Raw genomic sequence first — 24,542 nt, 5'->3', positions numbered from 1 at the left:
CGCCATGTGGTCACCTCCGGGGCAGCTGGGAATCGAACTCATGTGGAAGCGGCCTTAGATTCTCAGTGCTGCGCTTTAACCTGCTGCGCCACCAGGGAGGGCCGGAACCTCAGCTTTTAAACAAAGTTTTTTGTTGTTAGAATTTTCATTTTGTTTGAAATTAGTGGTTTAAAAAAATAAAACAAATACAGGCTCAATACAGGAAACATGTAGTGTGGGAGAGAAAAATGGAAAGAAAATGAAATCATTTACAATCCTACAACCCAGAGGAAATCATTGCTAACAATTCGGTTTACATTCTTTCATTCGATTATTTTTACCCTCTTCTGTAACATGATTTTTGCACAAAAGCTATGCCTCATCTGAAATGAAATTTTGTAGCTTTCCCCACTTGGTCTTATGCCCCAACATCTTCCTGTGCAATAAATATTCCTCCCCAATTTGTTTCTGGTGCCAGTTGTGACACCGGAATATTCTACCCCATACGTGTCAACTTGGCATAGGCTTATTTTGGGCTGCGAACACTTGAAAGGAGGCAGATGCAGGAGAAGATACCCTCCCCCTCTTTGCCTGACAGCAGGGCCTACGTTTGCAAGGGTGCCCCCTACTTCTTTACTAGGAAGGTCAGGGGCTGGTCCCTAGAGACAGCTCTGTGACCTGTCAGCCTGGAGACCACACCAGGTGCAGTCCTGTGGAAAGGCTACAGCTTGCTGCATGTGCCGCTCATTTCCTTTTTCTCTTTAAAAATAGTTTATGCAGGCCCTCCCTGGTGTCGCAGCGGGTTAAAGCACAGCACTGAGAATCTAAAGCCGCTTCCGCATGAGTTCGATTCCCGCCTGCCCGGGAGGTGACCCCATGGCACGGCAGACCTCTCCTGACCCACCCGCGGGTCCCCTCAGCAGTGTACTTCGTCGATCTGCCTGTTCTGTTCCCCACTCTGTCTCTGGTGAAGCCTCTCACTGCCCCTGAGCCTCTGGCCTGTACCCCAGTTCTGTATGCACAAATAAATAAATAAATCTTTAAAAAAATAGTTTATGCATACAAAAACTGGCACGCAGGGTAGAGGTGCAGGGAGTGAGAGGATTCACCAGGGACAGACAGGCAGAGCCACTGAAATACACTGCGGAGGGAGCAGTGGAAAGAAAGAAGTCTGCCGCACCATGCAGCTCAGCTCTACCCTGGGGATCGGACTCGCGCCGTGGTGCTGGTGATAGCTTGGTAAAGCTGAGACTCATCCTCTGCTCCACCCGGGAGGACCAACCCACTCATCTTCTCTCATGGGCCTTCCCACAGCTTGTCACTCTTGGAAGCCTAACACTGTTTCTGACTGGCTTGTCATTTCTTCTCAAATGTATTGACTCCTAGAGAGTGCTGTCTATGCACGAATTCTAAGCCACTTCTTTGAGTTACTCATTTTCCCTGGGTATCTCCCATGTTAATAAACCTTTCTTTGGCTAATCCGTCTTTTGTTAGGCAGCCCCAGTCTGAACTCAGAGGGATAGTGGAAAAATTATTTTTCTTTCCCTATAGTTGCCATATAGTCCACTAATGAAATCAAATAATTTAATACCGTCAGTTCACATGCTAAACATTTGTAGATTGTCTTTGTTTCCAGTCGATGTAGTCTAAACTGTGCTGGACATCCTGACTTGTGGGTTGTGGTGTTCCTTTCTGATTCCTCAACCTAAGTCCTGGATGAGGGATTTCTGGGTCAAAACAATCCCCCTCTACTTTTGCAAAAATACACTCTGGAAAAGTTGTGCCAATTTACAGTGCTCCTTGCAGTGTCTAACCTGGATGGTTCTTTTCATCATTCCTGTTGAAATGTCACTTGCTGGAGAAACCTTCACTGAACATTCTGTTCAGTGTCCCACATTTCACCCTATTGCATTATGACATTACTGAGTTTTATTTGTATGATAACATTTATTTTAATCTGAAATGATGCTTTTTTATTGACATTATTTATTGTGTGCTCCTACTCAGCAGGTTGTACAACCTGTGAGCTCAGAGACATGGCCTATCAGGGTCACTGCTGCCTGCCAGTGCCTCGCCATCAATTCATCACTTCCACTGTCCCTGCACATCTTGGTGTACAGTGCAAGTTTTTAGAATGAATAAATCTTTATCCTCATATTTTATTATCATGCACTTAAAGAACGGCTCTTACCTTTAGTCTGAAACAAAGGATGCCAAACATAATTTAAGCTATTGCTGGTGATGGGGGACCTAGGTGGTCCCGTGATTCCTTTGGAAACACTGGAATTTGTGGTGGATATCCTGGAGATTGTGGTTGATTTCTTCAGATTTTTTTTTCTCTATGCTTAGCAGACTGTAGACATTTATCACTTACCTAAAGCAAATAACATTTCTTCTGACTTGTAACTGCTAATCTGACCAGGCCTGGAATGAAGGTACTCACCTTATTAAAATTGTGCATGGAATAAGAGTGAATAGGTTTAGTGTGAGGGTCCTCTCTGTAAGTGTTTGAGTATTCTTCATGCCCAGAGGACTTGTAATTGCTGGCTGGTTCATAGAGAGAGGGGTGTTGATTGTTGTGTTCTAGATGAGTGAGATATTACACTCATCTAGTTAGTGTGCAGCAGAGAGCACTGTAATGTGCATATCTGGGGTAATGTGCGTGTCTGGGGTGCAGCTGGGGGAAGCCGTCAAGGGCCATGCCTCAGGACTCCGAACCTGACCTCCTCTGTCCAAGGTTGTTATCGGCAACTTGGATAAAGATGTAGAAAGCAGGCTTATTTAATTTGTGAATGACAGAAAACCAGCATGGAAGGCTAATATGTAGGATAATAGAATCAAGATTCATAAAAATCTTGACAGCAATGATGGCCTGAAACTAACAAGGTAAACCCTAACAGGATTACATGTGAAGTCCTGCAGCTCCCACCAGCAGCTGCGGAGGGGGGAGTGGGGGGTGGTGACGGTGGGGGGCTGGCTTGAAGTCTGTCTGTGTACAAAAGACTGAGGGAGGACTGTGGACTTCATTGATGCTATTTGAAAAAACTAACTGTCTTAAACATGATGCCTAGCAGGAGGGCCTCAGGTTGGCACGCCAATCTGTGGAGCTGCCTGGACCTCCTTCCCAGCTGACCCTGTCTCCCACATCCTATCCACACTGCTACTGGTTTTCAGGACCTAGCTGGGCTCTTACTTTCTCCACGAGCGTTTCCTGTGTCTGCAAGATGTACTTACTAGTGACCAGATAGTTCTTCTGTGTCACTGTGGTCATGAACGGCGTGCTTGTCGTCTGTCTTCCCCTTTGGCTCACAGAAGATAGGGGCTGTATCTGCCTTGTGAGATGCTCTGCCCTTAGCAGACCAGTGACGAGCACACAGCAGGGCCCTGTGGATGTCTAGGGTGGTAGTATCTCCATTCTTGGAGAGTGGTTCTGGGCCTTATGCTGTCAGATCTCGTTCCTCATTGCAGTCAGGTGGTGACAGGCTTGCAGATGTCTTCACCTGGAAAACAGGCGATGGAGTTGGTCGTTTGGCCAGACAATGCCCAGAAGTGAACCACCAAGGAAGGAGGGTGTGCGTCATCCTAGGGGCTGCAGAATGGTACAGGGGTGTTGGGGAGGGGGCAACTCATCCCTTTAGGGAAAGAATTTTGAAATCACTGGCGCCGGCCAGTGTCAGAGACCAGCTCCAACTATTGAGGTGTCTGGAGGCAAGACCGGCAGGACCCTAAGGTGGGAAGGCGTCAGCGAACGGAGGTTCCTAAGAAGGGGAGAAGGAGAAAAAAAGGGAAAGGGGGGGGAGGAAGACACGGGAGTCGGAGTTGGGTGCAAGTCTTCCTGCTCTGCTTTCAGCAGAGGTTTATTTTATACATTAGGAGCAAGCAGTGGGATGACATCAGCACACGAACTGGGCTGAGAGATTACAATCATCTTTGTTTTTCCTAAGAACAGTTTAGGGTCGTATTGCCCTTTAGCTGAGATATAACATTCCAAAATCAATCAAGGTTAAAAACAGGTACATAGGTGCACAAAGTTTATGACTAATATTACTATAGTGGAGATCAACTAAGATAGAAGCCCCTTAAACCTTATCTACTACTTAATGGGTTTTTGTTTTTCTGCCTGAATCATCCTGGGAGATAGAAGAGGAAATTCCTTGCTAATCAAATCTCTGAATAGGAGACATAGGTGGATTTCTTTAGCTAAAGACTATGTAGTAGAATCCTGAAAAACTAGCCAGAAGACTTTCGTGGATTCCTTTAAGGTGTAGCAGGTGGAAAACTTGATCAGTTTAAAAAACAGGCAACCTGGATGAATTTCCACATCTAAAGGCCAAACTATAGGAAGTTTGAGTAATTCTTTAAAAAGCTGAATAGAAGGCCAGGTGAGATAATAGAATGATAAGATTTGGGTTATCCTCCATCCGGCAGTGAGAGAGACTTTGCAAAAACAGCCCTTTTGCTTTTATTTATCAGTCAGTAGTCAAGTCACTTGACTTCAGGGGAATTTTTTCACCCTGGTACAGTGCTTGCTTGTCAGGGCAGACAGGCCTTGTGCGGCTGAGGCAATCCAATTGTAAGCTGAAAGTTGCTCAGAATATTTTGATATTACGGTTATACAAAAAAGGGAGGTCATAGCATAAGTTAGCATGGAAAGTCTGATTTTTCAGAGCAATTCCCCTCCATCCAGACCGTGTCTGACGACAGAGGTTGCATAGCTCGTGTCACGCCAGCAACACACAGACTGCTTGCTCGATGGACGCCACCCATTAACTGAACATGCTGAATTGTGGAGCCTGTTTAAATGGGAGGTGAGGATGTTGGAAGCTGGCAGTAGGAACACGCGCACTACCATCGGCTCACCTTCCTTGACTCTCCTGAGTCACCTGGGACTTTGACTAACTGAGTCCTCCATGCTCCCTGTGGGGTCAGGTGCTTTGTCATCTCCACTGGGCAGATGAGGTTTTTGTGCCCTAGCTTCAGGTCAGTCAACCAGTAGGTGGCTGATGACTAAAGCTTGTTCTCGATGGAAGGCCCAAGGCTGTGTCTCCACTCTGTGAAGGTTCAGCAGCACCCTCTTCAGAACCTGGTAAGTGCAAGTTTCACTTACCGTGTAGAGTCTGTTTTCTGCTCAGTGGCTGACCCTTCACCACCTCAGCATCTGATCTACACCCGTCTGCACCCCTGCTCCGGAAGAGTAAGTGGCGAGCTGGGTAGTTAACACAGACCTTGGTCTTCTGTGCGTCCCGAGGCCGCGTGGGCTGATGGGAGACCCCATGCACTGGAAGTCACACAGCCTGAGTCTCAATCCCCACTGCCTTGTACAAGTTGTGGGACTCCAGCCCAACGGCTGAATCTCAGCTGTGAAGAATAGAATTAGTATGAGGTTCTCCAGCACTAGCACAGTGCCTCCTGACCAAAGATGGCCACTGTCTCCCTCCCCTCAGCTGGGTGGTCGTAGCAGAGTCTGTTGGGATTCGGTTGTCAGGTAGGTGAGCATTTCCATGAAGACCAGTGGATTTTGACTTCCTAGAGGTGTGTGCAGCTCCTGGTGCTTGTCCTGCAGTGAGCAGCACATAGCAGGTAGTGGGAATGGTGAGAACAAATTTGGAGTGGAAGCTTATTTTGGACGTTTTCTTATCTTGAGGCCAGCCAGCCCAGGACTGTCCCCATCGGGGCTCTGGAGACCCTTGGACAGAGCTGAGCCTCTCACTCACTGCAGGATTCAAAAGGGGCCTGCCTTCTTCTCATGTCTCTCTTACATAAAAATTTTCCATGCAAGTAATTGCAGAATGGGGTAACAAGGAAGATAATAGGGGGAGATAATTGTGGATAAATCAACTTGATTACACTCTTTCCCAAACTTGATTATCCAAATTCACAGTGCTGTGCAAAATCTCAAAAGCCAATTAAAACTGTTCAATAATGACCGCAGATTCTGGGAAGTCCTTCTCTTTAGTTAGCCTAGCAGGTTGGCCAATACGATGAGAATGTTGAGAATAAATCTTCTGCTTCTGATTTTTTTTTTTTTATATATGTTTTGGAGGCAGCTGGGGAGGGTGATGGTTACATGTTTTTAAACACAGTTATGCAGACAGGTGGGAAGCTGCGAACTCTTCCACTTATGGAGGGCACAGTTGTTAGACACATCTGGGGTATGTTATATGGGATGTTTGGGATGACCAGATGACCTTCCAGTTGGTCATCATGCCAGCTTACCAGGCTCATTTAAGACACAGTGTCATTTAGGTAATAACAAGTTAAAGAACATTGGGAAGCCATTTAGGGCAGAGAAATAACATCGACTTATTTGATAGCATACTTTATTACCTACTTTTTTTTTAAGATTTATTTATTTATGCATACAGACTGGGGTACAGGCCAGAGGTGCAGGGGTGGTGAGATGATTCTCCAGAGACAGAGTGGGGAGCAGAACAGGCAGGTGGATGAAGTCCACTGCTGAGGGGAGCAGCGGGTAGGCCAGGAGAGGTCTGCCACGCCATGTGGGTCACCTCTGGGGCAGGCAGTGATCAAACTCATGCAGTGATCAAACTCATGCTGAAGTGGCTTTCGCTTCTCAGTGTTGTGCTTTAACCCACTGCACCACCAGGGAGGGCCTGTCTTACCTACTTTTCAAACTCAGTTATTGAAAAGTTTTCCTGCTTGCTTGGGATGTCATTGCCATCGAACGTACACATTTCAGGCATACAGTGCGTAGACGGGATTCACTTCCATATTGCAGTATGTTGACCACATTTTAGCTAACTTCACATAATTAATTATTATTATCTTGATGAGAATACTCACTGGGAACCCTCTCCATATTATTAACATGGTCACTGGGCTGTACATGGTGTCCCCAGCAACAAGCATCCTCCCCTGGAAGTTAGACTGCGACCACTCTCTCTTCCTCAGGCCTTGGTTGTCACCATTATAGTCTCTGTGTCTATGCTTTTGGCTTTTTAAATTTCACTGGTAAGTGAAACCATGCGCTACCTGTCTTTCTGATTCACTTCCCTCAGCACGTGCTGTAGGGAGTGGCATGTGCTCTTTCTCGTGGTTGCACAGTGACTTACAGATTTCTGTCTTCATGTGTAGCTCAGTGTCCTTTGATGGACACTTAGGCTGTTCCATACTGGCTGTTGTGAATGATGCTGCAATACACATGGGAATGAAAAATGTTTTGTCTCCATTTTCTTTGGATAAATATCCAGAATGGGGTCACAGGGCCATAGGGTAGTTCTGTTTTTCATCAGAACTGAGGTACCTCCATCCTTTTTTTTTAGTGTCTACACCGATTTACATGCCCCCCAGAAGTGCACCTCCTTATCTTTTTATCGGTGGCTCTTCAGATAGGTGTGAGGTGATATTTCATTGTGGTTTCAATCAGCACTTCCTTTTTAAAAAAAAATTTACTTATTTTTTTGTCACTCTTCATTTTTATATAGTGTAGCTTTATCATCTTGGGTGTGACCCTGTGACACTCCCACCACCATTCACACGTGCAAAATCCCATAGTCCCTTGCGCTCAATCCCTACTTTGATCCTACTCCCTTCTTCCCGCAGCAGAGTGTCTCTGGTTTACAGTTGCCTGTTGATTTTGGTTTTTACTTTATTATAATTGTTTTCCTGATTCCTTATTTGGATCCCCTACATTTCTCCTATGAGTGAAACCATCCGATATTTTTCTTTTCCCTTCTGGCTTATTTCACTGAGCATAAGCCCTTGCAGCTCCATCCATGTTTCTTCAAATGGCATGAGTTTATCTTTTTTGATTGCTGAGTAATATTCCACCACCCTTCTTAAACTCCGTTTTATAGTAGGCAAAATAAACTTGTAGGATTTTGGTTAAGTCTGAATCAAGTAATATAATATAATCAAGCATATAATTCTGCCTTTGGGACATAGGAAAAAGTATTCCCTATCTGTTAGGTTCTCCACTGTATGGGAGGGAAGATTTGCAGCATTTAGACAGAAAGGAAACTCTGAAATCATCCAGTCCAGTTTCTTAATGCAAAAAACAAAGGAAAGAAAGAGATGAAAAGAATTAGTCACAGTGACTTAATAGTTGAGTCACAAAGAGAGCACATGTGCTCTGGCACCCCGTGTAGGTGGCTACTGCCCTCTGGGGGCTTCCTTTGTTCAGCTTCCAGAGGGGAACTGGCAACACCTGTTGTCCCAGAAGTTACTGGTGATTGAATACAGGAGGGGGTGGGCTCAGGGATGGAAATGTCAATCTGGGCAGACCAGAAAGAGTTCAGGGGCTGGCCTGGTCTTGGGAGCAGGTGCTTTCCCCACCCAGAGTCTCAGGATGGCCTCTTGGGCCAACATCATTCATGGAGACTGGACAGAAGGGAGGGGAGCTTGGGAAAGAATGTGGACAGGGAGAAAGATCAACGAGCATGAGGACTGCCCCAGAGCCAACACTAACTCCTTTTGAGTAGGGTCACAAAATCTACTCAGTGAATTGGGTGTCAGTGTTTGCTGGGTAAATGAAAGATGAATGATGACTGAAAGCTACCATTTACTGGGCCTGCTTACTATGTGCCACTTATCTCAATTATAATAGGGATTTTACAGTTGAAGCACACAGAACCCAAGTGATTGCCCAAGGTCAGACCCAAGGGAAGCCTGTTTCAAAACCTGTGCCTTTCCTTGAACTGCTTTGCTCTACTACAAATGAATGATTGAATAAGTGGATGAATTTCCATTTTACCCTTAAAGAAATGACAACGTTGAAAGGTGAGTGGCTTCCCTAAGTTTAAAGTAATCAGTGTGGAATCAGGGCTGGCTTGCTCTTTTGAATCCTAGTTCAACGGCTGCTAACCTGTCAGCCTGCACCCAATACTGCATCCCAGCCTGTCTCTTCAGGATCCACCTACTGCCCCATCCACCAGGTTGAGACACCTTTGTTTGCCGGGAACTGGCTTCATAGCATGGGCCCTAAGGGTTGGGGGGACTGTTAAGCGCCACAACTCCCAGGTCAACCAACAGCCAGCCTAAAACAGCCGCAAGAGGGCAAATGTCGCACTGCCCAGATAGATGAGGGAGTCACTGACAACTGGGCGCGGTTGCGCGGCAGGACCCTGGACAGAGCCTCGCCAATCCAAAGTGGGCGGTGCTTTTCGCTCCTCTGTGGTGTTGGAGACTCGTGGTTCGTGGTTGCCAGACCAACAATTTCAGCGGAAGCCAGAAACCAGATTGTGCGGCACAAGCTCCTGGGTTTTAAATATTGGCTATGAATTACACATAAAGAAAAAAAAGCACCAAGCAGCTCAAAATAAACACAACAGCAGTCTGCTTTCAGGGCAGGGGCAGCCAGCTGCCAGCCTCACACTTGAGAGGTCGTGATGGAGTTTGGCTTTCTGTTGAAACAACTGCCAAGGATTTATTGGTTAGTCTTGAGCACCTGCTACTTGCCAGCACCGGCACTGCAGCTCTGATCAAAAGCAGACTGCTGCTCTTGGGGTCTGTGACCGTACACTTAGGGTCCACCCTGCAGACTGACCATGAGCTGGCTGTTAACGATTTTCTTAGGGAGCTTTTGAGTGAGCGGCGTGGTCCCAGCCATGGAGCCCACTCACACCAATGGCAGCTGTTGGCTGGTTGACCAGTGTGTGGCCACAGACCAGCATAGGGACGTCTCCAGTGCCCCCAATCAAGCCCAGACCCACGAGCTGTCTCCCCGTTGTCTTTGCATGGGGAGTCCAGGGTTTGAAGCCCAGGTGGTTGTGAAAACACTTAGTGATGCCCACAGTTGGCCACATACGAAACAGAACAAAAAAGGGCCAAAAAGGAGAGTTCTTGATCTGCTTCAAACTCGGAGCTCTGGCCTTCCTCGGGCGCAGGGAGGCTTCTGCCTTCTCCAGGCCTTCGTCTTGTCTCACATGCATATATTCTCAGCCCTGAGCCCCTCCATCAGCTTCTTGGCTGTTCATGTCCGTCTCGGGCCCTCGGCCCTCGCGTCGTGCCTGTCCCATCGCACACACGCCGCCGCCTCCTGCCCGCTCTCCCACTGCAAATCGTTCAGAACATGGCCTTATCCCTCCAGGGGGAAGAGCAGGTCGCGGGGACAATGGCCAGGAACTTCTTCAAGGTCACGACTGCTGATTTCTGCCAGTCTCGGGAAAGGAGGCCTGGTGAACTCTGTGCTGCTGCTAACTGACTCCAGGGGAATTCTGATGAGGTTATATGAGAGGAGAATCTCAGAGACACTTCACAGGCCCCGTTCAGGAACAAGTGCTCTCTGAGTGGTGTATTTTAATTAAAATTATAGCTCAGAAACCCCTTCAGATGAAGTTCTCTCCTCTCTGAGTTTCGCCTGGGGTCTTGAGTGGCATGCTGCAAACCCCTCTCCCCCCCGCCATCTCTGCTCAGTGGTGTGTCCTGGGATTGTGGACCTGCTTTATGGGGTCTGCAGAATGTTCTAGAGTACCTTCAACTTGGAGAAATTCCTAAGGGCTCCCATTTGATTCAGAAATGAATGCTCCCTGGGCATTTTGGAGTCAGAGATTGATTGGAGACTGAAGTCTTTTCGCAAAGAAACACAGACCTTTCTCCTGCTTCTGTCTTTTACTGTTTTTTTTTTTTTTTCCTTCGGAGTGTTTTTGCTGATCTGGGAGCTCACTGTTCCCTGCACCAGACCCCATTATCTTTTAGGAAATCTGGCTCCCCCACAGGGGCTCTGTCTGGAGGGCTCTGAACTGTGACTCTGCTGGGCAAGAGGACCCAGCTAGTGTAGGGTGAGGTCCAGCTCCCAGAAGCCTGGCAGCAGTGGGAGGCTGAGTCCTGAGCCCGTGGCCTGGGTCCGCCCTTGTCACCGCCCCAGGACTCTGTCACCTGCCCTCATCAGCATTAGGAATCTGCTTTCCGGGCCATCCAACCTGGCGGCATTAGAGCCAGGGAGAGAAGCCTCCAGAGGCTTTCCCGGGATGGCTGGTGTGCAGGAAACTCATTTGGTGAACGACCTGATCTCCCATCTCTCTCCTTCCTTCTGTTACTGATTTTCTCCTGTCCTCCTTTCTCCTTCCTAATTTTTTTATTGCTCTCCCCATGGTCACACTTCACTGAAATCCAATCAAAGCTAATAAGACTTTCCAAGAGTATCAGTTGCCTTGACTGATAAAATACTCAGCTGCGTAGCATCTTTTTGACCAGTAAGAAAAATCACTCCAAACATCACGTTGCTGTGGACATTTCCAAACACCCTGCATCTGCCCTCCTCACTGTTCCCTTCTCCGTCCTTATTATTATTATTTCCTGGTGGAGTATTTTAAAGCAAATCACAGGGTATCAGCTCACATGTCAATACTTCACAAAAAGTCACTTTAGCCAATGAGAACTTGAAAAAAACAAAACCTTCAGCTGTCCACCCAGAAGTGTCTGATGAAACGAACTCAGGGTCTGATTTTCATTTCAGCCTGTCGGGGGTTGGCAGAGGTGACGCCCCTCATTGGAGTGCCCCAGGGGACCCCATGTTCTCACATCCTCATGAGTTTCCAGCAGAGGACTTGACCCATTTTACAGTTGGGGGGTCTCAGCCGTGTGATTCAGGCCAGGGAACCCCAAGTGGGCTTGCCCGAGGGTGTGGTCACGTTCACAGCCTGGGTTCATGGTCTGGAGTTTTGCTTTGAGTTCAGAGCATGGAAACATCTTCAGTCTCCTGTTTTTTGCTTCCTAAGGGCAGGCCCCCCCAACCCCCTCCCACCCCCCGCCCTGTGTTTGGAAGGCATTTTGGTAGCATTTGCATTTCTGGGGTGAGTCTGTGGGCTCCCCTCATCATGCTTCTGCAGAATATGCTCCCCTTTACGCCCAGGGCTCTGGGCAGGTGCGAACTGGTCTGCTCTCTCGTGAGAGCAGGGTGCTTGAACATGCTGTTGCCCGAAGAGAGCACCCGGGAGGGGCCATGCTGAGCATGCCCTCGGCCAGTCCCCCTGTGCCTCACCTTCTACTACCCTTCCCCCCGCCGCCCACTGGCTTGGGCCAGTGGTCTCCAGCCACGGAGGAGGCAGCCGGGTCTCCGAGGGAAGGTGCAGTTGTTAAGGTCACTGCGGTGAGTGTCGGGGCGCGTGGGCTCGTGAGCTCATCCCTCACCTGTGTTTTGGGCCACCCCCTCTGTTCCGACCCCCTCCGGGGAGCCCTGCTTCTGGATCTCTCCGTGCCTGCCTTTTATCCTGCCAACAGTTTCAAATAGGAAAGTGGAGAGGGCGAGAAAATTCCCCCAATACTCCACTTGGATATAGCAGTTTACCCTCCGACCCTGTTTGCTTGACCCGTGTTTATGCATTTACATAAACTTTTTCCAAGCTATTTGAAAGTCAGTGGCTACCTGAGCTTGTCCTAATTCCTGTAAATGTTTTGGCTGCTTTTTCTAAAAATGGGGTATTCTCCCACAGATCTGTGTCATTACCCCAGTACAGGAAACGAATACTGTTTCCTTAACGTCACATAATATTCAGCGTATTCTCCGACTCCCAACCCCCCCACCCCGACTTCCTCCAAGTTCTCTCTTCATTTTCCTTGACCCAGGATCTTGTCAGAGCATACACGCTCCACTTGGTTGTCTCATCACTTTACACGCTTTGGTCTAGAACGTTCCCTCCTGCTTTACTCCTGGACTTGTCTGTCTGTTGCCTCCAGGGTCTTTGACTTAGTGCTCTGACCCTGGATTTCCAAATAAGTCCAAGGGCTGATTTGGGCTCAGAGTTTGTCTCCCGGTGGCCCTGGGGGAGCTACACAGGTGTAGCTGTGTTCATAGCTGGGGAGTCTGGAATCGGGGACACAGGTGTGCCCTTCTCTGGAGGTGGGAGAAGAGTTGGTATGAGCAGGTACATCTTGCAGGTGCATGAGTTGGCAGCTGCGCTTTGCGCGAGCAGCCAGAGCAGCCAGAGCCTGCCCCTCTGCCGGCCTCCCAGGACCTTGAGGGGTCGACGGCGGCCACGCCAGGTGCGGCCCACACGTCCCTTCCTCTGGCCCAGTGTGAACCCAGCGTGGCCCACCGCCCACCGTGTTTAACAGCGCACGTCTGTGCAGTCTGCGCTCACCCGAGACCTTAGTGAGGGGCTGGGGAGACGGTGAGAGACAGCATCTGGCGTGGGGCGATGAGGAGGTGGACAGTTATCCTTGGTCATCTGTGCCCCAGCCGGGGAGGTGGACACGCGGGCCCCATTCAGACAGGACAGCCAGGGGCCTGGGCGGGGCGGGCTGTGTTTACAGGTGTGGGCCCTCCTTGGGTGCAACAGGTTAAAGCGCAGCACTGTGAAGCTGTCCACAGCCACCGCAGCATCAGTTCGATCCCCGGCCAGGAGTGACCCACAGGGCGCAGCAGACCTCTCCTGTCTCCTTGCTGCTCCCAGGCTGGGCTGGCACGTCCAGCGGCCTTCCAGGTGAAGCTGCCCCTGTGGATCAAACCCTGAGTGGAAAGAGGTCAGCACGCTGTCAGCACCTGAGAATTTGCTAAATGTGTGGAATCTTGGGCCCCTGCCCAGACCTGCTGAATCAGAATCTTCGTCTTTAACCAGATGTCCGGGGTGCTCTTGGGAGCACTGCAGGTGGAAACACAGCGCCCGGGAAGGCCCAGCCTCCCCATCGCTGTTACTCAGATGCCAAAAAATTAAATTCAGACATGAGATGGCGTTTCTTCTAGAATTACTGAGCTGATTTACAAAGTCTATAGGACAGTTGTGGTGCTGATGGAGGAAGATCGGGCAAAATGGACCAACTTGGCGTTTGAAGGTGGCACACAAAACCTCCATCTCCTGCCGCACCTTGCTGCCCCCACGCCGACAGGCGGGTCCTGTCACCCTTCCTTATAGACCGATGTGTGGCGAAAAGTGGGGTTCGGGTTTTGGGGGGTGTTTTGGGAGCGTGGACCGTGTGGGAGGGTGGTGACACCTGGTGATTCGTTTTAGCCAGTGGGATTTGGTAGGAAACGCAGGCTAGGGCAGTAAACCCTTTGGCTTCCCCTGGCTCTCTTGGGACACATTCTGGGTGCAGCCGTGGCCAGGGGGATTTGGGGTGCAGTGCAGGGGCTGGTGTGTGGTGCTCCAGGCGGCAGCTCCAGCCGGACCCCAGGCGACCGCAGCATCCACCCTGTTCTGGCCATGACCTTCTGGATGCCCAGCGCCCAGTCCATGGGTGATGCCGCCCACCTGATGTGGGCCACTGTGATCACGTGAGATACTTGAAGTGAGAACCGCATTCTTGACTTCGTGAGCCACGAAATCGTGAGAAAAACAAGTGGTTTTTTGGACGCATGGAGCTGTGGGGTGACTTGTCTGCACCACTCAGAGCCCCACAGCCAGAGCTGGCGTTGAATAAGCAATAAACAACGGGCCTGGGGAATGCTGCTGTTTGCTCTTGTAGATTATGCATTCTTAGAAGCATCTTTCAAATAACATTCTTTTTTATTTAAAATGTTTTAAGACCCTTGGGAGCAGTGAGTAGCTTGTCACAAATGAAAACAAGCTTGAAAAGTGTCTCATAAATCTTGCAGTTGCAGGCTGCAGTGTAACTTATGGTGATGGACTAGTAGGGCCTGTTCTTGTTTCTCTCTTCTTTCATTTTCGTCCCCACACTGTAAGGCACACCCATGTTATCGACGGGGAGGCTGAGGCGCAGGGATGTTCAGGACCTTACTAAGAGCCACACAGCCAGAGTTGGCATTCGAATAAGCAAGGGTGGGCCTGATGCCAAGCCTGTGGGTGATGGAGGGTAGAACCATCCCTGGGCAGAGTTAAATCACCAAGTCTTTCCTTGGTGAAGGGTGCGGGACATCTGCCCAGTGCTGGAACTCAGAAGCCTTCGGGATCACCGGGGGAGCGTCTTCACCTGTCCAGCCCATCCTGGGAGAGCTGCTCTGCCAGGTGTTCTGACCTCCTCCGGTGAGTGTCCCGGGCTGTGGAGACTGAGCTGGATGAGGAGACGTGGCTCGTTCTGGGTGGGAGCAGCCTAGTGACCGAGCAGGGGACAGGGTGGGTGTCCTGGTGCCAGCCCTGTGCTCCCCACGCCGCCCCTTGGAGGTTTGGTGGGCTGTTAGCAGAAGGTGCTGCCTCACCGATGAGGGAATCTCAGTGCATTTATGGTGAGATGCTGCAGAAATCTGGGCCCGGGGTGTGAAGACTTGGCTCCTTCTGCCATCCGAAAGGTACTTCACTGGCCACTCATGTGCCAGGGGGACGCTGGGCAGTGTGGCAGAACAGTCCTGGGCGGCACTGCTTTCTTCTTGGAATTACATAGAGGCCGAGTGTTGGAATGTGAAACCTTAAAGGAGAGAGGGGGAAGGAGGGAAGAGAGAGGAGGGGAGACAGAGAGGGAAGGGGGAGGGAGAGGGGTGAACGTGTAGAGAGAAGCAAAACGAGCGAATTTAGGCCTCTTCTAGATGCACACTGGAACTCGGTGGGAGGCTGCTCACACGGAGCATGCTTTCTGGAGCAGTCCTTCAGAGTTGAGAAATAGCACCAGACACTACTTTTGCCAGTGTGCGGTCCTGCTGGACTCCGAGGACAGGCCCTGGGGTGGCCTTGCCCCGCACAGCTCGTGGGACTTGCAGACCGGCCGCCATCAGAGCCGGAACCTGGGGCCGAGGCCAAGGCCCCTCTGCCCAGGGCTGGGTGGCTGTAGGAGGAGCTGGCGTGTGGCTTTTCCAAGCCCGAGCGGTTTCCTTAGACTTGGGCACCTGACGGGTTCCCAGAGAGGAATGGGCCAGTGAAGTCAGCTGGCGTCCTCCTGTGGGTCCCCCAATCCCTCTGCTCCTAGACTTGGCTAGCGGTTTTCCTTTTCTTGGAAGCCAAACACGGGAAGCCCCGAAACCCCTTTGACCGCGCCCCCCACCTCCCGCTTGCGTGTCTCCATCCGCCCTGGCCCTGGGGGCGCTTCCTCACCCCACCCGCCCGCCCGGCCCCGCCCCAGTCTGCCTCCATTCTCTGCTCTGCGCCATCCCCATGACCACGGCTGTCCCGCTGACTAAAAAGCCACTTGCCTCAGCTTCGCAAGCAGGCCTCAGTCCCCTGACCCCCTTTGCTCTCCATCCACCTGGCGTCTGAATCCAGTCAGTCCACGGGGTGGAAAATTGGGGTGCAGAGCTGGGAGGCGGCCGCGGGCTGGGAGATGACAGCAAACCCCGACCCTGCGGGCTGCCCTCCCCGGGCATCTTCTCGGTGGCTGTAGCTTCCCTCCGCTTGATGTGTGGTTCTCAGGTGTGAGAGGGCTCAGGGGAGGTGAAGAGCTGAGGAGGTGGGTGCTTCTGGGCAGCTGCCCCAAATTCCCCTCCTTTCCTCCCCTTTCCTTGCTCTTTTCCCTTGTTTCTCTCCGGTCCCAACCTCTTTTGGAAATTTCTTCACGCTCACTCTGCCCCCTAGTGGTGGCGGGCGTGGCATGGCACCGTGAGGGTCCCATGGGGGACCCCCCTGCTCCTTCCCCAGGGGACCCCGCTGAGGCTCCCCTTTGACTCAGTTTCCAGAGACCAAGATTCTGCCTTGACCAAGACCTTGCCCGTCTGAGCCTCCCCTCCACACTTGAGCTCCCCGTTCGTTTTGGGACCCCAAGTTCTTAGGCTCTTTGGATGTCACCCCACTGTGTCCCCATGCCCAGAAGTCCTTGTTGGCAGGTGGTGACAGAAAATTCTAGAGTCTCAGAAATCTTTCCCTCTCTGCCCAGCTGGGCGTGGTGAGACCCACCTCCAGGGCCAGCCTGTGTCCGCTCATGGGCTGGGCTCCCTCACCTGTGGGGGGTGCAGCCGCCTGCCTGGGACTCCGGGCACCAGGCCTCATACGTCTTTCTTTGTTTTGTTTCAGTTTTACAGAGTTTTTGGATCCGTTCCAGAGAGTCATCCAGCCGGAAGAGATCTGGCTCTATAAAAACCCTCTGGTGCAGTCAGACAACATCCCCACCCGCCTCATGTTTGTAAGTACTGCGATTTCATGGCTGACTTGACCACTCTCCCCAGGATGAGCCGAATGGGTTTCGTTTCTGCTTTCTTAACCCCTGCTGAAGGTCGAGAGCAGCCTGAAAGGCAGAGAAAAGAAGCAACCCATCAAATTAACTCCAGTTCGGATTGTGATGGGTGCTGCTTGGCCCTGTGAGAGGCAATAATTATGGCCCAACACCTTGGAAGGAGAAGGAACCTGTTTACCTGAGCTAGGCTGAGTCATCGCCATGTATTTACCATAAAGTAAGACTAGAAACGCGGCGAGGAGTCTCCCCCGCACCCCTTTGTAGGATCGCCTTGAGCATGTCCAAACCCTTTGCTGTTTTAGCGGGGCAGGTGTTGATCCTGATGAGACCATCGTGTGACTTGACCCTGGATTGTAGCTTGTGTCTGTCTCTGTGCTTGTGGGCAAAGTAGACAAGCACTCAAGTAGCTGGTGGAGAGATTGGGGTTATTTTGACCTTTTCACCCCACCCCATGCCAGTCTCATCTGTGCATTCTTCATTTCTTGTGTACCAGGCACTTCCTTGGGGGAGCCTAAGACAGAATCTCACTGAGTCCCACACGCGCCCCAGGGAGGAGAATGTCTGGTCTGTGTTTGGCAGGTGCTCAGCTACGTTGCCGGTGATGAGAGATCTTGTCCTCAGCCACACCGTGAGGGAGCGGGACCCTGCAGGAGGCTGCTGTGGAGGCCAGGAGCTAGGGTCCTGCATCCCTGCTGCTCCCCACTGACCTGTCTCATGTCCTTGAGTAGCAGAGGAAGTGTTTAAGCCCCCCCCCCCTCATTTCCTGGGATCGGTAACTTTTGTAGCTCCAAGCTATTCTGTTGACCAGCTCTTGTGTTTCCCACCCCTGGGAGTGGAAATGAGCTTTCAGCAAGCACCAGAGTGTGCTTTTGCATAGATAGAAATCCCTCTGATGTTCTGGAGGAAATCTTGTAAATTAGTGCTGATCAGAACTATTTTGTCTACAAACTCTCCCAAATGCCCAGAACACCACATAAGCATTAAAGTATTATTTGACTTGCCTCTTAGTGATTATTTTTTCTGCTGGAAGATAAACTCAATTTTGGGAACTCTCAGGGAAGTTGGATAATTAGAGTGTTTATGAGTCGGTCGTTACCTAACCGTGAGCACTGAAAGCTCTTTCCCATTGCTGCTTCAACTCAGATCTTCCACAAATTCTAAACATAAAGGAACTCGTGTGTGTCTGACGAGTATACTCGTTTTAATAGAGGGAAATTTCTATTTGCCCCTTACTCCCATGCTTCAAAGATTTCATATTTCCTGGGCTGTAAAACCCAACTGGAGACAGATGTTCATGTGAGCTGTTGAGAGAAGTTTGTGGTGTGTCCTAGATTTGGAACAATGGATTGTTCTGAGGGCCAGAGACGATTGCCGCCAACATGCCCCACCTCAGCCACTTGTAGGCTGGCGGTGGAGGGAGGGCGTGGGACTGCGTGGTTAGGACTGTGAGCCGAGGGAACAGAAAGGCATGCAGCCCCAAATTCGGGCTCCTGCTCTGATCTCCTGCAATCCGCTCACCCTCTTGTGCTGCTAACAGTAGTTGATAATTTCATCCATTTGGTTACGGCAGTTAGTGCAGTTCCGTAGTGACAGCAGAAAAGCATGGGGAGATTTGTCCTGCCTGCAGCACACGAGAGTGCCTGCCGCCACTTCCACGAGCTTTGTTCTCTGGGGTTTGTGAAGAGTCTGACATGCCATTTGTTGCCATTTTGATTTCTGGAACTCTCCGGGTGTTTATAGAGGACTTTGTCATTGAACATATTTTCACTGTCTTTAAGTTTGGCTTCTGTAGACAGCTCAACTTCCAGTATTTGATATAGGAAATCTTTTACTTTTAATTGGGATGTTTTAAGTGAAACATTCTAACTTTGTAAGCTAAGCAAGCTTTTTTTCTTTTAAGCTGTTGGTATTAACCCAGGCATTTCTTGATTGGGGAATTTAGTGCCTCTGCAGGGGTGTGTGTGTGTGTGTGTGTGTGTGTGTGTGTGTGTGTGTGTGTGAGAGAGAGAGAGAGAGAGAGAGAGAGAGAGAGAGAGAGAGAAGAGTTTTAAAGGAACTAGTTTGTCAAATGTCACAAAAACAGTGTCTGCGTCCCGGCTGGGGGTTCCAGCGCAGCGGCAGTGTCAGTGACACTTACAGGAGGCCGCCATGCCTCTGACTCCGGCTCTGTCTGCGGAGGTGACGTCTCCCAAGATGCGCGTTGGGCCGTTTGACCCCCAGAGCTTGACCCTCTATGACTGGGGTCCCCTCTGTCCAGGAGCAGGGAATCTGGACATCTCCTGGGTGTCCCCACTGGGGGGACACCGAGTGTGTGGGGTTCTCTGAGCAACTTCGGGCGGGACGTCCCCGCTGGGCTGTTGCTGTGATCTTGTTGTCTGCGGAAGCCAGGAGCCCTCCAGGCGCTGCCGTGGGTGAAGAAGTCCATAGCAGCTGCAGGTGACAGGGCATCAGATGAGACTTGGGGTACACCCTCGGGGAACCCTGAAGCTGATGCTGTAAAGCAAAGTAGAATCTGGAAAGAAACAGAGGACAGACTCTGGCACACTTGCAGGGAGCATCGCCCCCATCACCGCCGAGTCATGGGGGGGCCATGGGGCTCTGCTCACTCTGGTCACAGCTCTCAGCGAGGCCTTCTGAGGGTCATTTGGGCTCTCCACTTCTGTTGTCCCCTCCTATCTGTAGTGGGGTGAAACAGTGAGTCCAGGGTGCTGTGACATCAGCGGTCAGACTGGGGTCAAGTGCTGGCGGCTGAGAACAGACCCGGAGCCGAGCTCTGTGCCGTCGCCTTGGGGCCGGGGTGACGGGGATGTGGGGTGGCCTCACAGAGGGGCACAGACACGGGAGAGCTTGGGCCCTGCAGGCCCGTGTCCAGGAGTATGTTGGAGCCCTGTAGGGTGAGGGGTGCAGAACAGCAAGGAAAGCACAGTCTGGGGGTGACATCAGGTTAGTTCGTTATCGCTTCCATCAACAGGCAGGAATGAGGTACCTGCCTGGGCCGAGCTTGCCACTAGGTAGTAGGGTGCAGAGCGGAAGAGCTATCGGGTTTTTCGTCTAGTGGGGACTGGCCTGAGGACCAGCGGGGTGCTCACGAGGGCATTGAAGACTCAGGATGGAACCAGGGTATGGGAGAGGTGACCCCTGCTTTCCCTCGACTTAATTTTTTTTTACCCGAGACCTCGCCTGTGCCCTCGCCCAGCCACAATGCGCCCAGAGATTGATTTTGGAATATTACTGCTATTGTTTGGAGTTGATCACAGGGCTTCCTAGTCTGGAATATGCTGTGTGGAGGGAAGACGGAAAGTTAACTTGGGGGGTGGAAGGGAGGGAAAGACGAGGCTGGCTGGTGATAGTTTAATATCCAGCCTCTGTTGAGAAGTCGCAGACAGCGCTTTTCGCCGTGACAAGCTGTGATCGTTTGCCCACAGCGGGGCCTCCAGCTGCCTACGTGTCCTGAGTTGTCTTCCTGATCACTCGGCGCCACCCCCTTCCGCCAGACACAGAGATGAAGGCATTTGGGGCCCACTGTCTGATGTGGAGAAGTAGTGAGAGTCTTCTCGGGTGAATCTCCTCACGTTGGGGTGCTCAAGCTTGGCCCCTGCTCGGGCCCGGCCCCTCCCTCTTCACACTTGACCCTGAGCATCCTGGTGCCCCCTTTCCATGGCTGTGGGCGTGGAAGGACTGGTGGCACTTCCTTGTTGGCTTCATGGAGGGCGCACAAGGCCGGGCCCAGGGTGGAGATGGCCATCGAGGGCAAGGTGGCCATACATAGAGGGCAGGTGCTGGGACTAGCTTGCCCTGACCCCTTCCTGCGTCGGTGGTGCCGTGGCTGGGGTCTGGGGCTGGGACTTCAGCTCTTCATTCTTCCCCTTGGCCTGGGCGCTGTTCTCAGCACGTGTGGGCTGTTGGGGCACAGTTTTCCCTGGGAAACAGGGACCCAGAAGCCGACGTGCTTGCTGGGTACGCTTTTCTGCACGCTGGGTGGTGTGGCCTGGAGGGGCTGTGGAGCATCAACTCACAACCTCCTAGCTCTGTGGGACAATTGGGGAAGTCACTTCCTCTTGGTGCCTCAGTGTCCTTATCTGCAAAAAGGGCTTTCGCGATGCTCCCCTCCCGGGGTGCAGGGAGCAGCAGAGTGGAGTGAGGCTCACAGCAGCTTCATAGCAAGTGGGCCACAAGAAGCATCAGTATTTGAATCCTAGCGATGATACTTTGCCTTGGATTGCATGATGGGCCCCATTTGGGGGATGACAAGATTGTGACTCAAAGGCAAAGAGGCTGAGTGACTGGCTTGAGGCCATAGGGCTAGCCACTGTCAGAGCCGGGGCTTGAACCCAGGTCCTCTGAATCTCGGTCTGTCCCTTGGTCTGTCCAGATGGAGCCCGGATGTCAGCTGTGGGCGGAGCATGTGCCAGAGCAGCCACAGGCCAGACCCTGCTTAGGAAATTCTGTGTGTATTGTTTTGATGTATACAGGGTATGTCTTGGCCTCTGTTTCCCCATCAGAAAGATGAGGAGGTTGGGCTAAGTTGACACTGTGATTCTGGACTCCATCTGGCCCGGTTAGGGACCTTTGGGTTCCAACGGCTCTGCGTCCTGTTCATGAGCTGCAGTTTTGTCATGTGGACAACAGGAATTCCTCTGCTTTCCTCCAAGCTGCTCTTAGACATGTGCCACATTCTTCTGACATCTCAATGGTGACATGACTGTCTTATGTAGCATGTAAACAGCCAAGTCATTCAGGGCCTGATGAGGAGGCTGGTGAGCTGGCAACTGCATGTGTGCTCAGAAAGAGACAGCCAGGTAGTGAAGGGGTTCTCCTAGCTTGTGAGCCACCTTTGAAGACTACTCCCACACAAGGGTCCCCAAGGTGCCTGGAGCTCTTGCAGTCTGGTCGTGGCAGTGTGTAGGGCTTCTTCAAGGATTTTGAAGGGCCATGACTTCAGCATATTCTAAAAATAGCATCTCACTAAAGCACCAGTGGGCGTTTCCAGAACTGTGAACACCAATGCCCAGTTATCACGACCACCCTGCCGTCCACTGGGGACTCGGGAGCTATTTAGTGCTTTCTGGTTACCCTGATATGTTGTAACCTAAGCAGTAGCATTTGTGCTTATATAGAGATTTTTCTCAGTCGGTGAAATGTTGAAAATAACGAATAACCATAGAATGCTGAATGAAGACTAGATGTGGATGCAGAATGCCCGGTCTCTTGAGTGTGGCCTTGCTACTCACCAGCTGTGTGTCTTTGGATAATTCTTTTAGCCCCTGAGAACTGGGAAGAAAGTCTCAGCTCCTTCTCTGAGGATTCAGTTAGCGCCAGGGCCTGCACTGCTTTTGCTCTTTAGAGGTTCTGTGATGAGCGTTTGCATTTCTAAGTACTTACTGTACTTCTGTGCTTTGGGCCAGGGGAGGAAAGAGGGTGGAGGAAGAAGAGAGACTTCGAGCAAGAGGACTGTCCTTGCTTTGAGGGAAAATTAATATTACACCAAAGGACATTGAAAGGGAATGAATTGACTGACTCTGAGTTAGTCCCACATGTTCCTATTTGCCAGAGAACCAGGAGTGGAATGCCAAGGTTCTTCCCCCTTTCTGTAGGAAAGCCCGGGATGGGGCTTCCTGGCAAAGATGAATCAGCATAATTATAGACTATTCTTTTCTGTTTAAAAAAAAATAACACCACTTTAAATGTGGCTCCCAGCAATTGCAAATCAAATATAACCCACAATCAGATATCCAGTGTTTGAAGTCTGTAAGTCTGTATGTACAGATGTAAATCTTCCTTCTTTGTCTGAGGTCAAGCGTTCAGGAAAGTCATCCAACTAGTGAGTGTGAAGGAAGCTAACGGGAATTAATTATCAGTCAGCCCATTGATAGCAAACTGCTGTCTTCATAAGGGATTATTTGTTATTTTTTTCAGGCAATTTCTTTCCTCACACCCTTGGCTGTTATTTGTGTGGTGAAAATTATCCGGCGAACAGACAAGACTGAAATTAAGGAAGCCTTCTTAGGTAGAGTATTCACAGTTCCTGTTTCAGGGGATGGGGCTGAATTTAATCAAATCACTAGATTGACAATATCTCCATTCACGCAGCTGACTTTTCTATGGGTCAAGTTAATTTAAGCTTAGGAGAAACAGACAAGATGGATTTTATTTTAAAAAAATCATGGTGATTGAAACACTATTATTTTACATTCTTGTTAGTGTTTTGACAGTTTAGGAACCTTTGCCAGACAGGCGGAGTAGACCTCTAAATCACACAGAGGCAGATATACTTAAACTCTAAGAAGAATCAGTGCACATATTTAAGGGCGGGGCTGGGTGAGAGTTTGTGTGCTGTCCTTGGTGCTGAACACGATCAGGTGCAGAGGTGGGGTGGTTCCTTCCGTGGTAAGCAAAGCCAATCCGAAATTCTGCCTCGCTGGCTGTCCACTCCCTCCTTTGTGTCAAATTGCCCCACATTCCACGGAATTCAGAAACTCCAGTGTTTGAAGTCTGTAAGTCTGTATGTACAGATGTAAATCTTCCTTCTTTGTCTGAGGTCAAGCGTTCAGGAAAGTCATCCAACTAGTGAGTGTGAAGGAAGCTAACAGGAATTAATTATCAGTCAGCCCATTGATAGCAAACTGCTGTCTTCATAAGGGATTATTTGTTGGTGACTCCTTGATCAGTCACCATTGACTAGTGGCAGAAATGCAAAAGTAGGTATAAAATAGAAGTTGGAGACAAGCCCTGTGACTCATCTTCATTTTGGAAATTAAGCAAGTGTACAGAGTCCACAGTCTTTGTCCTTTGTCACAACACGAGTGTTGTAAATTCTTCCCACTGTAAGACATCTGCGCGTGACACAGGCTTTTTGAGGACTTTTAAAGATTAAATCCATTTTTCTGATTTGCATGTTCATCACATAGTAAGTAAAGAACACCATTAAGAGACAGCCGCAGTATTTGCTTCTTTAGCAATCCGTATAAGCCAACATGTGCTGCAGTTCCAGCTTCTTGATAATTATGAAAACCGAACTAGGTTTATTTTTTACATCCTCCATCAGAGTTACCGAAAACCTTCACACAAGTTGTGCTGTTAGTTTATTGTGAGGGCTTGCCACTCAGTCTGATAGTGAATCAGAAAAATGAGATTCCCCACAAAAGATGATGTTTGTTAGACACTGGGTTTAGAGGAAATGCAAATGTATCAAGAGAGGGCCTCCCTTTCTTGGGAAAGAGGCAGGGAGAGAGCTAAATCTAGAGTACATTGAACAGCTAAAGGGTTTTCTACTCTGGAGCAGGGCAGGGAATATTTCTTAAATAACTGGGCTTTATTTAGGTTCAGTCTCATTGAAAAGAACAGATTTGCTCTCCCATTATCCCAGAGAAAGTACAGGTTTAATTGCAGGGTATAATAAGCAATGTCACAGATATGTAAGACCCCAAGAGAAGGTCAGAGGCACGTGGTGGGGGCCAGAAGCCTGAGCCAGGCTCTCAGCTCACGACCACTCTGCCCTGGAATATGTCTTCTGTCTTCTCTTCACTCCACCTACTTCCTTCCCCTGCCACACCTCGTTTCTGCCACCAGACCTTTTCTTTGTGGTCCCGAGGTTTTGAAGTCCTGCCTCTGCC

General features: G+C 50.2%; 1 protein-coding gene across 1 annotated transcript in view; it reads left to right on the top strand.

Annotated features, from left to right (window-relative positions):
• Window positions 1-24,542, top strand: part of PPAPDC1A (phosphatidic acid phosphatase type 2 domain containing 1A) — an 88,426-nt gene that overhangs the window by 19,459 nt on the left and 44,425 nt on the right. Inside the window, exons 2-3 of the mRNA XM_004680388.2 lie at window positions 16,770-16,878; window positions 22,846-22,936. Coding sequence (XP_004680445.1) covers window positions 16,770-16,878; window positions 22,846-22,936 — 200 coding nt within the window. The remainder of the gene's footprint in view (window positions 1-16,769; window positions 16,879-22,845; window positions 22,937-24,542) is intronic.

The sequence above is a fragment of the Condylura cristata genome, unplaced genomic scaffold, assembly GCF_000260355.1.
Source record: "Condylura cristata isolate star-nosed mole 26May11 unplaced genomic scaffold, ConCri1.0 scaffold00011, whole genome shotgun sequence".
In the NCBI taxonomy this organism is placed as follows: Eukaryota; Metazoa; Chordata; class Mammalia; order Eulipotyphla; family Talpidae; genus Condylura; species Condylura cristata.
The sequence above is the reverse complement of the archived record's forward strand: the minus strand, read 5'-3'. Positions and strand labels throughout refer to the sequence as shown.